Source organism: Oryzias latipes, chromosome 6 (genome assembly GCF_053564925.1).
Source record: "Oryzias latipes strain Hd-rR chromosome 6, Olatipes_Hd-rR_3.1".
Lineage (NCBI taxonomy): Eukaryota > Metazoa > Chordata > Actinopteri > Beloniformes > Adrianichthyidae > Oryzias > Oryzias latipes.
Genome location: NC_136242.1, coordinates 4,381,823 through 4,395,422, shown reverse-complemented (window position 1 = coordinate 4,395,422; position 13,600 = coordinate 4,381,823). Strand labels below are relative to the sequence as shown.

Below are 13,600 nucleotides of genomic sequence, written 5' to 3'. Positions count from 1 at the left end.
AATTTCTGATCATTTAAATGAATCCCACTATTATTAACACAATCACAAATGTTTTTCGTCTTCAGGTTTTGTTTTTATTGGTTTTACCAGCATCTGTTTCTTTGGCTCAGCACTGACTGACTTTCTTTTGACTTAATTGATTTACAAGAAAAAAAATTACCAATTGTGTTTTAGCAATTCAGTGTTTGGAATGAAAGCTTCTATTTCAATGTTAATTCAATGTCAACTTCTCTGTACCTTTTCCATCCAGTGGCTGCTCTATAGGATGCTCAATAGAACTTGTCAACCAGGTTTTTGGAGAAAGAACAGTTCACTGGAAGTAATTTACCTTAAGAAAACATGATTTTGTTAATCCCCTTCCCCTTATACATGTGCACAGACAGGAAAAGTCCATCGGTCTGGACCCTGTCTGCTTAATTTGGTCCAGATTGAGTCGTGAACCTTGCTCTTGGTCTGTACTCAGACTTCCGTGAAGCGGACATTTCAGTTTCGAACCAAGGTTTGTAAACAAAAGCACATGACTGAGGATCTACTCAATCATTGGCCATGAATTACGAGGGTGGGGCAAAACAATGAAAGGCAGAAAGGATGACTGATTCAAACTTTATATTTCGCAGACCAATTCTGAATGTCTGTACAACACCTTGTCAGGTACAACACCTTTTACTTTGGGAAAGTGGAGGCATGCTGCAGGCCGATTGTTGGCAAGAAGACGGCTAAGAGGGTACACTGATAAGTGTTTATGACATATAGATTGTTGGGAAAACTGTGAGAAGCAATTTTAGTTAAAGGTAGGTAAAAATTATTCTAATGAGCCAGCATTTATCCGGCTACATTTCAATGAGTTGCTGTGTCTTGTTATGGCTTCACGTATACCCACAGCTTAACTACTCTGTTTACAACCCATAATGCTCACCGAAGGTGGCTTTTTTGGTTCAGTTGTTCTGAGAAAGGATTGTATTCAGACAGAAGAATCTCAGAGCGAACTGAAGCTCAGTCCGATTGGAAACGAACCAAGACCACCTCCAAATATGGGTCAGAGAGCGGTTCTTGGTCCAGGACCAGGATCCACTTGAGTGTATTCAGACTGAAAATTTGTTCTGGATTGTCGGAGGAAAGGAACTGTGGTTGAGTTTAAGCAAACCAATTGTGCCGTCTGAATATATCCTCAGATTCACAGATTAATGTAAGCAGCAGTGTCCATTTTGCTCTGTTTTGCTGCTGATCAATTGTCCTCATCAATGGAGCCCATCCCAGCGACTGTGGGGTGAAATTGGAGTATACCTGGACAGGTCCCCATTCTAATGCAGGGTCACACATTCTCATAGAAAGTTTTGTATGATGCCCTGAGATTGTTTCATTTAGATGAAGACTAATCCCTTTATCTTGGATTATAACCATTCTATTTAATAAAGACATCCCAACTGTGTTTAATCAGACTTCAGAATCTTTCTGACACTCACCCCGAGGTAGAGAAGGATACCAAAGAAGGCGAAGGGCAGGAAGAAACAGCGAGCCAGTGCTTTCAGCAGCCTGGGCCTCTTGGATGACACCACCTCTCTGTCCCATTCTCTGCAGGGTGTCAAGAGTTACAGCACACTTTAGCAGCATTCAGGCAGAGAATAGCACATCTATCATCCACATGTCAACCAAGATGGACTCTACATGCCATTTGCATGCTACTACTTTGGCAACAATCTAAGTTCAGGAGCAGTGTTGCCAGATTGGGTGGTTTCCTGCCCAATTGGACAGTTTTGGTTTCTATTTGTGGGCAAAAATTCCTTTGGGCAGGTTGACATAATTTGGACGGGTTTGGGATCGGTTCGGTGGTTTTTCTTCTTCATCAAAATCCTTTTTTTACTAGGAACCGTGCAGTCAGGGGAGGCACGTGAAACAGTACCACCCATGTCATTGTCCTCGCCATAATGAGCGACTAATAATAAAATAAATATCTGTTCACTAATCTGTTCTATAAATACAATTTGTATGTATCATTTTATCTTTATTTTCCCTAAAAGCTGTGCACTTTGCGTATTTCTTGTTAAGCTACAGCGCAGGCTGTGAGGTGAAGCAGCACACGGGTATGTAAAGGGTTTTTGGTAGAGGTCATTGAATTGGACTAAGCTGATGCTGACAGAGCGGCCGACAGGGTCATGCGTCAGGAGAAGGTAAAGTTCACATTCTCAGAATCTCTGCTCAGCTACTGAGGCCAAATGAGGCCAAAATCAACCAGTCATTTATCAGCTGGTGAGCACTGGGAATCTTTTAAAGGTTAACTTTTTACCACCCATGAACATTAACTGGTTTGTCTGCTCCATTCAAAGTGAGAAAAGGCTGAAAGGATGGAAAAAGCAAAGTGGGATCCATCTCTCTGCAGTTGTTGGGAAAAGTCAAGACAAACAGATGAAGGGGAAAGATGGGACTAATGTTCCGGTTTTGTAACAAAGTGAAAAATGTTCTTAACAGCCATAAACAGCAAGAATTTAAAACCTTTGTTTTTAGACATTCAAGGTATTTTACCAGGTTAAACGTTGTTTGAACTTTTTCTTTGCTCTAAGCTTTTCTCAAATAGTTGAGAATTCTCGTTAACAGCTAGGATCAAGAAGTTAGGAAATCATAATAAAAATAAGTTAAAATCATTTTGCTACATACTCCTGACAATAGAAAAACTTGATTTAAAACTCAAAAATTATCAAAATAAATGTTGACAAGTTAGACTGGCATTCATTGTCATTATTCCCATCCAGATTTCTGTTCAAAGAACAAGTGCCGGTTTTAGATTTTATGAGGGTTTATTGAGATGGTCCAACTAAGAACTTAGTCACATTTAGTTCACATTTTATTTTAAAATGAGTCATTTCCGCTAATTACACTTTTTTATCTCTGTTTGAACTACAATCATACATAAAACTCAAAAAACACAAACCATGTGTTAAGAACAAGCAAAAAAAAATCTCTTACTACTGTCATGGATAATGTTCAATTTGAAGTAATTCTATCCAAAAGTGGCATATAGCTCAGTTTTTCCTTTTGAGTGCTTGTGTCAAACCCCTTGTTTCTGGAATGTTTTATCTAATAAGATTCATTATTAAGTTAAAGTTTGCTGCTGCATGGACAGATCATTTTGGTATACTTCCTTGTGATTGGTGTTCTTTTCCCATGTTCACACCGGGACGAATTTCGCCGGCGATTTTCGCCGACGTTTAACGCCTCGTGACTAAACAAAGGGCACCAACGAGAGTGTGCACACCGACGCGAAAAAACGCCAGGCGTTAAAGCGTCAAAAAAAAAAAACGCCTCGGGTTCGTTTTTTTTTTTCGACGCGTCGCGTCGAAATCTACTCGACCAATGAGAATGGCGCTTTTGCTCACGTGTCTGGAGCTTCTGAAGTTACAGTAAAACACAACTTGGGGGCGCTCAAACACAAAACTGCCTTGCTGAGCACACATACCAGCGAAGAAGATAGACGCCAAGTAGCGTCTACACAACCGCGAAGCAATAATGACGGACATTCTAAAATATCCCCGAACCAAGTACCAGTTGGAGCTACTGGTGCTTGAAATATTCATGTTTTCTTTGTTTGATTCTGACAAGCGTGTAAATACTTGCTCTCTTCTTCTGAGTGAAAAGCGACTTTAAGAAGCGTAAAGTTGCGCAGCGCCACCTTGTGTACAGGAGTATTTCTGTTTTACATTAAGCGCCATCTAATGTCAGGGAATGAAATTGCATGTTCATTCCACTCATCGTCAGCGAAAATCGCCTGGGTGTGAACACAAAAAACGTGGCGAAAAACGCTGGCGAATAACGCCTGGCGAATATTCGTCCCGGTGTGTACGGGCCTTTAGGCTACTTCTTTTTCAGTGTGAGCAAATATATTACAGCAGAAACAACCAGAGGAGCTACTATGAGACCGAACTCTTGGAAAGCCACTACTGACCTTAACAGAGTAACAAAAGCCTTAAAAAATGCTGATCTCTCCTAAATTCCAAAGAAAAACCGCTGAAGATTCCAGCTCAGTTTATGTTTATCCTAATATTTTTTCATCAACAAGCACATCTCTATATCAGTCTTCTTATTTTTACAATTCACCACAGTTGAGCAAAATACAATTTCTATGCATCCATGACAGCTGAACAGAACAGAACAGCAGAAACTTTCATCGTAGACCAAACATGATCGCATTTGTTTCTTTTACAGGAAATCTACAGAGAGCAAACGAAAAGAATTCAGGTTGAGTTTAGTTTAGTTTAGTTTTCCATGATGTGTCACAAACAACAAATCACCTCAAAATACAAACATGGAAAAAATGAACCCCCCCTAATGAGATGCTTTTATCAGGGGTCCCACACAGTTTATTTTTAAAATAAAAGGAGAATAAGATTTGAAATCTTTTAGGCATAAACAAAGGGGTTTTAAAAGAAAAATAAAGCCCACTTAACTCATATTAACCCTTGTGCCATCTTAGATGACCCCCCCCTTACATTGAGGTGTTCTCCCTACCATGACAAAGGTGGATAAAGGTGGAAAGATTTCATGTAATCCATGGACACCAGTGAAGATCACAAATCACTGAAGAAAAAAGGTTCAGAGCACTGTCTAGTGGGTCTAGATGACCCAACTCCCAATGTTAAAGTGCCTAGGATAGCACAAGGGTTACGACTTAAGGGTTCAAATTTGTTGAATGCAGGCACATGGATGCACTCAGCTTCTCCAGTCACATTGCTGAAAGGGGCTGAATGCGTCTCTGTAGATTTAACACGATCAAAATAACTTTATCATTATTTTCTGGGGGAAAAAAAGGTTAAAATAGCACTCCTTTTTTGTAAACAAAAAAAATGTAAAAACAAAATTCTTAGGTAATTGGGTGATACTGTATAACAATTTCAATAAATAGACAATAAATAGAGGTTTTCTGCTGTCATCACCCAGAAACAGTCTGTTTGTTGGCACTTCATTTTAAATACCAGCCCATATTTGAAATTGACTATGAAGTGAAGCCACTGCATGATCTGCTACTGTAAACACACGGAAAGGGCAAATGCCTTACAGCAAGCATAAACATGGATGCAGCAGAGCACAGATCTGCAGCGTTTACGCCGACAAACCTGATATAGGACGTTATCACAGACCCTTGGGAAGCTCATTTACACACTTCTACTGCAAATCATTCTGTTTTGTAAAAACTGTGCTCTTACTTTACTGCACAACAAATCCTACTTGAAGTTCTTCATAAGCAAAACAGTATTCGTTCTCAGCTATGTGTACTTCTAATTACTTTGTTTTGTGACCTAAACATGACAAAAAAAAACTAAACAGGGATTCCATTTATTCAATTTCTTTTAATTCTGAGAAAAATATCAATATTTGCAAATCATTTTTAAAGATGAGCCTTATTGATCGAGTTCCACTGCTCTCACTTGGGTAGCATGTTCGGAGACGCACCTCTGAATAAATACCTGATCCATGCTATGCTCTATTACTAAACACACTGCGATTCTTGTCCAATCTCAGCCAATGAGACCTGTGAAGCTGAAACATACATTACTTGAAATGTCAGGTCAGGGTTCAGGAGTCTTATGTGCTGCAATGACACATATCTGTGGAGGGAGAGGAGGACAGACAGGGAATACCCTCTCTGTGAAAGATTATTCTATGACAAAAACCCAAAAGAGTCAAAGTCAAACTGAGCTCAAAGTTTGGACTAACATGGGAAAAGTATTATATAAAATCAGAGAGATTTGTTTTAATATCTCCAATAATAATCATGTTATGTATGTATTACCATCAGTTCACTTGCTGCATTATCAGATACAAATACAGAAAATGTTTGTTGTTCGTTCAGGAAGTGAAAGTCTGCAAATATTCCAGACTGTATGTAAAGGAGTAAGAAAATCCAGTTTAAGTGACTGTTGATAAAAAGACCAAAAAGTAAAGTTTTTTTTATTATTCTTTCATGTTTGTGATAATGTTGCTGTGTAGTAAAACCACAATCCCTCAGTCAGACTGACAACACTCTGCAGACATCATGGAAAGTGTTGCTAACCTGACCCTCCCTGACAGCTTCCTTAAAGAGAAAATCCCGGAGCAGTTGCTGCCAAACGGACGGGCTGTGCAATAGGTTTTGGATCAGAGTTTTGGAAACTTGATAGTGGTTCACAAGCATCCAGGACAATAGAAGTCCTGAGCAAAGCTACTATACCACAGAAATGTGGGTCGGTGGGTCACAAGGATGAAAACCAAAGTCGGAGCGGCAGACGAAAGATGGGGAAAGACGAGTTGACTGCACTTCCTGTGGAAGATTTTGAATAAAGTGTTCTCCCTACACTGAAGAGAAGAAGGACCGGACTCTGTGGTCCAAAATCCTCCTTCTGACTAAAAGTAGAAGTTGTAGTGAAGATGGAAATCAACGTCTGTTTTATCTGGAGGTAAAGTTGGTGAAACTCAGGATTCAAACTTGTAGAAAATCTGGTTTCTCTCTATTAAACTTTTGGATTTCATCAAGTCCTTCACTGACTATTATACACCAACTCTGAAGAAAATGGTTTTTTCTTTGGTGTTTTTAACATTTTTCTCATGATGGAGGACATGGCTAGCGGCTGGGTAGCTCAGTTGGTAAGGTAGGAATCCAGGGTTCAATTCCCGGAGGGGAATAAACAATGGTACTGGGGGCAATTACCATATCAATGGCGAGCTATCAACAACATCACCCAGTGAGGGCCCTTGGGCAAGACCCTTAATGCTGCTGCCTCCCGAGCGCGGCTCGTCTGCAGCTCAACGCTCCCCCAGGGGATGGGTCAAATGCGGAGAACAAATGTCACACACCTAGGTGTGTGACAGAAAGTGGGACTTTAAAATAGATAAAGAAAATTTTGGTTCAGAATTGCATTTCTGATTATTTTTTATTCAAATCTTTGTAAATCAGGAGCCGACAAAAAAAAGCTGTTTGAAAAAGAGCTTCTATGTGATGTAGAAAATATGTTGGGTGGGCCATAAGCTCCCTGCTTTGCCCTGCAACGGGGAGGGGATTGTGGTTGCTCCACGCCAACGGTGCCGCCCACAACTCAGAGGCGAATTTCTAATTAACTTCTGCTGCTCTGCAGAAAATATGTCCTAGAAAGCGAAACTTGTTTACATTATTTTGGCTAAAAACAGCATAATCATGATTAAAATTGCACTGGGAACATTTAAAAATCAGAAGATGATGGAAGTGGGACTCAAAGGATGCCTCCATACTGTAAGCTCTGATGACCCTGACTTAAACAGGAATTTGAACTTGTCCTGTCAGGAAACAACTTCACTGATCTACTTTCTGCTCTTGATTGATAGTAAGACTCAATCCCCTAATCTAAATTTGATTTATACAGAGGTATTTAGAAAATTGTAAATTAATATAATTTATAAAAAGATGGAAGAAATACATCATGTCTGAATCGAAAACATTGCCAAAGCAGCCAGAATGCTGAATTATGTGCCACATAAACAGACTGTAATGTTCATGTAACAACAAAATTCATTAATCTTTTAATGAATACACATCAACACAATTCAGTTTAGTCTGTTTAGTTTAGTTTAGCCATCAGCTGTTGTATTTTATAACTTTTTAAATTTTTTGTACAATTAGTGAAGCCCGTTGAGACAACTGTGATGTAATTTTGGCCTATATAAATGAAACTAAATTGAATGTATTAACACACTCTTAAAACACTTGGGTTATTTCTTCTACCCAAATCTTTGGGTTATTCATGTTGAGATATATTTTTAAGGTTACTTTTGTGTTGTATTGGTTTTATTTGAGCAAAATCTATTAGTTCTTCATCTGCGATTTTTTTTAACTGCGTTAAAATAACTAAAGCCAAAGTGTCAGAGTTTGATCCAAAACAACCCATCTTAGATTATTTATAATCATGGAGATTTTAGTGTTGACTTTGCAATAAGATGACTTCTAACTCTAGAAGTAGATTTCCATGAGCAGAGTTAAGTCATCCTGGGCCAACCAACGACCTCTCTGCTTACAAACCTTTCAAGTCTCTCTGACAGCGTGTCTGCCAGATCAAACGATGGAGCCTTGTACACATCTGTCAGCTCCAACTTTTTGTTGAGGCCCCTCCTCAGCAGTGGAGTGATCCACCTGTACAAAAGCCACACATTAGACGGGCAGCTCACACACGCGCTTTCGGAACTCTGGGACTTCGAGGTCTCCGTTAGGATTCGAATGATTCCTAATGTTGTGAAAGGATAACTTGACAAGGAAAAATAAAACTTCCAGACACGAAGTGTGAGAGGGTTTTGGTCGAGAAGCTTCGAAAATGCTCCTTGTGCTCCGTGCACTCTGGGGGCGCAAGAAGAGCGCACGAACCCCTCAGTTAGGGGGTTAGGGGGCTCAACGCGTCAAAGCAGCGAGTGTCTCAGGTCTGAAGGAGCACATTTAAACACATTTTACATTATATTAATAATGAATCGCCGATGCCTGAGTCTGCTTTTAAAAAAAGGAGTGTAAAATTACATGTGGGGAATTTCTTTAATAACGTGCGCATTTCACTCTCAGATCCACCTGTATTGCAGTAATAAATCACATGACTGAACCAGAGAGTCTGCTGACGGTTCAAAACACAGAGCATAGGTTAAACTTTTTAAGCTAAAGTTAGTCTGGATTCTCTTGTCTCCAAATGATCGCCAACGCTCCCTTATATCAGCAGCAAAATGCGCATCATGCCATCCTCACACAACCCAAAGCACTGGCGGGCGCGCGCTCACACAGACACACATACTGACTAAACATGTCTCACCAAAACAGGAATCTGGAGACAAAGTTGGCATCTTCCACCGGTGATTTCTGCATCCTAACTGCGCCAGTTTGCGTTCTCCGCACCTGAGGGTCTCTGCTCAACGCTCACATCTGTTCACGGCACGGCACTGGTCCGACAGACACCTCTCCTCCTAGATCTTTCACTGTTTGTCTGCGCTAAAAACGTGCGCAAAAACGCACGGCTGTCTCCTCTTCTCAGCGCGAACGTGCGCTCTCCCTGCAGGTCAGCCTCCTGTTGGCTCGCCCTGCCTGTCGTTTAGCCAGAGTGACAGAGAGATATAGAGGACAAAACGTCCATCCCACTTTCTCAAAGCATCCGGAGGTCCTTCATTGTCTCTCATGTGGCTTTAAAGGCAACAGCTCCACACAAATGACAAGATCAAGACAAAAACTCACGACCAAAGATTATTTTCCTCACTTTTAAGTTTAACTTTTGAATTTACATATTTAAAACCCTTATTTTGTATTATATATATAAATCCAGGGTAAATCTTTCAAGAAAAAAACATCAATTGTCAAGTCAGAACTTTAGGAAATATACTATAAGCTCATTTCAGTCTAACAGTCATTTAAAACATGTATATTTGAAATCATCAGTATTGTCCCTGAAGCAGCCACTGAAAAGGAATACAAGATGATAACCAGAATGTGTGTGTGTGTGTGTGTGTGTGTGTGTGTGTGTGTGTGTGTGTGGGTGTGTGTGTGTGTGTGTGTGTGTGTGTGTGTGGGTGTGTGTGTGGGTGTGTGTGTGTGTGAGTTTGGTGGGGGGTTTTAGTGGAGACAAAACCACCATAAAAACACTGGACAACAGACAGCAGAGTCACTGGAGATGTTCAGGGTCTCCTTCAGTCTTTCCACATCCAAGACCATACAGCAAAAAAATGTTAGTACTTGGTAGTTTTTGTAAACAAGCTTCATTACAATTTAAAGTTTGAAATCTGGTCTGGACATTTGAAGGACTGCTTCCCTTCAAAATAAAAGCAGGGAGCAGAAATCTGACAGAGAGAGTGAGAATCTTTGCTGAGTCAAACCGGTCAGTGAATGACAATCGCCTCCTAAAGTCCACATCTTTGCACGCATTTGAGAACGTGACATGTTGGGAGTGAGACCCCTCTGAGTCAGTAGTTCAAGTCTCTCAGAGACTCTCTTGAGTTGCCTCTCACTGTCCACTCCTGGTTTTACTCTGCTCAGCTGCCTTTCAGTGAATCACAAAATAGCAGAAACAGTTCCGGCACATCTAAACGTACTGATAAAGTGAAACATGTTATCAGTTTAAGGTTGCACACAGTTTCAGGGGAGGGAGGACTAAAACCTCAAAACATTCCTCAGAGGAACAGAGATCCAGTGTCAAAAGCAAGTTGTTGCAGATCTTTTCTGAGCCTGGAGTGCATGGAGGACGGCGTTTCCTCTGCAGCATCAGAGCCAGAGAACAATCCAGAAATCACAACTGTAGCTTTCTGCATCACACAGAAACGCTAATACTGATTCAAAGAAAATATATTATACAAAATACTAGACATACTGGAGAGGATTTGGTTTCTGTGTTACTTCAAAACAAAGGAGGTACTAAACCGACATCTCAATCTGGAGTTAGATGTGTGTGTGTTTTGGGGTAGATCTGGACTGATCAGGTCTATGTCTAAAACCTAAAGGAGTCCAGCATTCCTTTCATTTTCAGTCAGTGTTTAAATGAAACTTTACAACCTTCATTGGCATCACAAAAACTCCCTCTAGTAGTAAAAAGGCAACACAAAGCTTTTCGGCTAGACCTGACAGACGCCATGAGAGGACCCTGACCTTAACCTTGTTCAACGTCTTTCTGGCCATCAGTAACTTAAACAAACTCTTATGTGAACCAGAGATGCAGCGATTCACCTTCACAGTTCGCTGCAAATCTCAATTTTGGGGTTTTGTTTTGGTTTGATGTGTGATTTTCATTTTACAAAAAAAATACAAAAAATGTGGAAATGACTCTTCTATAAAAATGTGCTGATGAGAGAGTAACAATGAAGAAAAAGCTTTCAGTTGGCTCATAATATGTCTGGTGTGATGTAATAAAAAATAAATAACAAATCCTTCTCATTATACAAACTGGTACGCAGTTGGGATGCAACAATTCAATCTTCCCCATGATTCAGTTTAATGGTGTAACATTCGGTTCAGTAGAATTGCAGCATCTCCAATGTTCACCACTCTGCTTCTCAAACCAGTCTACTGAATCGCACGGAAAATTTAACATTTTTACGTTAAATGAGTCATTTGAGTCTGATAAAACAGATGCACTAGATTGTTTTAAACTTTGTTTTGAATGTTCTTTTTTTAAAATAAAGCGAGCTGAAGAAATAGAAGGTTAATTCTGCTTTCTTTGTTACTGGGAGACTTGAGTGTTGATTATCTTGACAAGAGGAAATAGCGCCCTCTCCTGGACACTTTTCCTCTCTCTTTCCAAAAGTCATTTTTAGGAAATAAAGGAACCAAAAGCCTGTTTTCAGTCTTTGTTCTTCCTCTTCTGATTCTTACCAGGTCTTCTTATTCTGTTGTACCTTTTCTTTTTTTTTTTTTTTTTTCTTAACTTGTCCTGTCCAACAGCTAGGCAAACAGATGAGAGCTGAGGGCCTCTTGTGTTGGACATATTTTATTTTAACAAGAGGGGTTATTCATCTTCAGACAAACCAAAGGTATGTCTGAAGCTGTTGTACCTTTTCTTATCTATTCAGATCTTCCCTATGCATTAGCTTGTTTCCCTCCCCCAATCATCAAACCGTTCATCATCCTCATTTATTTATTCATAAAGCACCTTCCACCACCAGGGGGGGCCCAAAGTGCTGTACACACAGAGAAAAAATACTGTCCAGTCATAAAACATAAAAGAATAAAAAGCATAAACCAGTTTAAAAAAGATTCAAACCAGCAGAATAACAGGGCTAGGCTGAAATAGCGGAACAATTCTTTTTTAAAACTCTCCAGGGGCGTGACCTCTTTTATTGCTGGTGTCAACTGATTCCATAGTTTAGGAGCACGGTACCCCCGAAACGTCCCTTTGGTTCTGGGAACCATGAACTCAAACTGGTCAGTGGAACATAAGGACTTTAGGGGTGGATGTTTTAAAGGCAGACTGGAGAGGTAAAAAGGTGCCGTACCTACCAGGGACTTCAAGCTAAGGACCAGAATTTTAATAAAAAGCAAGTATTGCACTGGCAGCCAGTTCAAAGAGACCAAGATTGGTGTAATGTGGTCAAACTTCTTCGCCCCACAAGTAAATCTGGCTGCTGCGTTGTGGAGCAGCTGCAGGCTGGCTATTGAAGCCTTGGGTAAGCCAGCGAACAAAAAGCTGCAATAATTTAGTCTGGACAACACGAAGGCATGAGGGACAATTTCAAGGGTCGTTTTTGATATAAAAGACTTGATCCCAGCCAGACGTTGTATCTGAAAAAAAGCAGAACCTGGTCACGGCGTTTCTTTGGAGGTGGAGCTTCATTGCTGCATCAATTTAACACCCAGATTTGTGACTGTTCAAAAGAAGCAAAGGGGAGGAGAGCAAGACCATGACCTGATCCACTACTCTATAGTGGACCCAATTCCTTCAACACTTCTTTTTGTTTTGTGCAACTTAAAAAAAATTGCAGCAGGTTTTACTGTTCTAGTGAATGGGAAAGAAATTTAATTCGTTTACAGCTTTAAGCTACCATATCTTCAGCATTCTTTCAGCTGTACAACTATATTAAGCACGTTTTTTTGTTTTTTTTTAAGATCTTTGGGGACCATCCAACATTATAGCAAAGTTTTTTTTAATTTTCCAATAAATTAACAGCTCATTCGAATTTCAGTGAAAACCTGGTGTCGATTGTAAACCTTCTGATTGGAATTCAACTGTAGGCCGTTTCTCTCCTCCTCCTTATTTAAAGCCGCGGTCAAAGACAAACTTTACAGTCCTGCAGTGGGCGGAGCCATCTCTACAGGAAGAGGAGATCAGGACAAAATCTTTTCTGTCACCTCATAACTTCAGCACCTTTTCTTACACAAAAAAAGCTTTTTAGGAAAATCTGTTTGTCTTGAAAATGTGGGATCAGTTTTGATCATATGATTGCAAAATCAGCACATTAGGTTTCTGAAGCCTTTCAACTCTGAAAATGTGAGTTCTGTCTCAGTCACACGCACTATTTGTGGGATAAAGGAATTTTTAACACCTGAATCTCTTCAGATTAAGTAAGTACAAGTAAAATTGTATCGTCAATCAACCAAACGTACTGATGCATGAAATACTTTTACATGATGCTCAAAAAAGGTAATTATAATCATTAAAATAAAGGATGTACATCTTAATGACTCAAACTCCAAGAAGGCTACAGATGAAGTGAGAGAAGTTTTAGGTCTCTTCACAAACAGACAGAACCTTTTTCATTTTCTCTGCTCCTTGCTTTCTCTCAACTTCAGCCTCCTGCAGTGACTCGGAAATTGATTTCTGCATGCCAACTTGAGCAATGTCTGAATTCCTAAAATACATTTCTAGTCGGCTATGAGCAGAGCCGATGCGTGCCAGATGGACCAGGAAGAAGGGCACAGAGTCCCTTCATGAAGTCTTCACAGATTAGATTGCAGGTTTTGAGTTTATCCAAAGGTTATCGAAGATATTGCAAAATAATATATCCTTTACGTAATAAAAAAAACATACATTTAACTTAAATTCACAAAAAATAATACATTTTTTAGGGAAGGATATCTTTCTTTGTGTTTTTTAGGTCCGTCCATTTCTGGTAAAACAGAGCAAGAATTGAATGAAAAGAATACCTGCTC

At 39.8% G+C, this 13,600-nt stretch overlaps 1 protein-coding gene across 1 annotated transcript in view; it reads right to left on the bottom strand.

Annotated features, from left to right (window-relative positions):
• cftr (CF transmembrane conductance regulator) overlaps positions 1-9,073 on the bottom strand; it is a 54,527-nt gene extending 45,454 nt beyond the window's left edge. Inside the window, exons 1-3 of the mRNA XM_004086222.5 lie at positions 8,787-9,073; positions 8,018-8,128; positions 1,464-1,572 (exon numbers count right to left, since the gene is read on the bottom strand). Of these exons, the coding sequence (XP_004086270.1) occupies positions 1,464-1,572; positions 8,018-8,128; positions 8,787-8,839 (273 nt within the window). The 5' untranslated portion in view covers positions 8,840-9,073. The remainder of the gene's footprint in view (positions 1-1,463; positions 1,573-8,017; positions 8,129-8,786) is intronic.
• Positions 9,074-13,600: the final 4,527 nt, after the last annotated feature.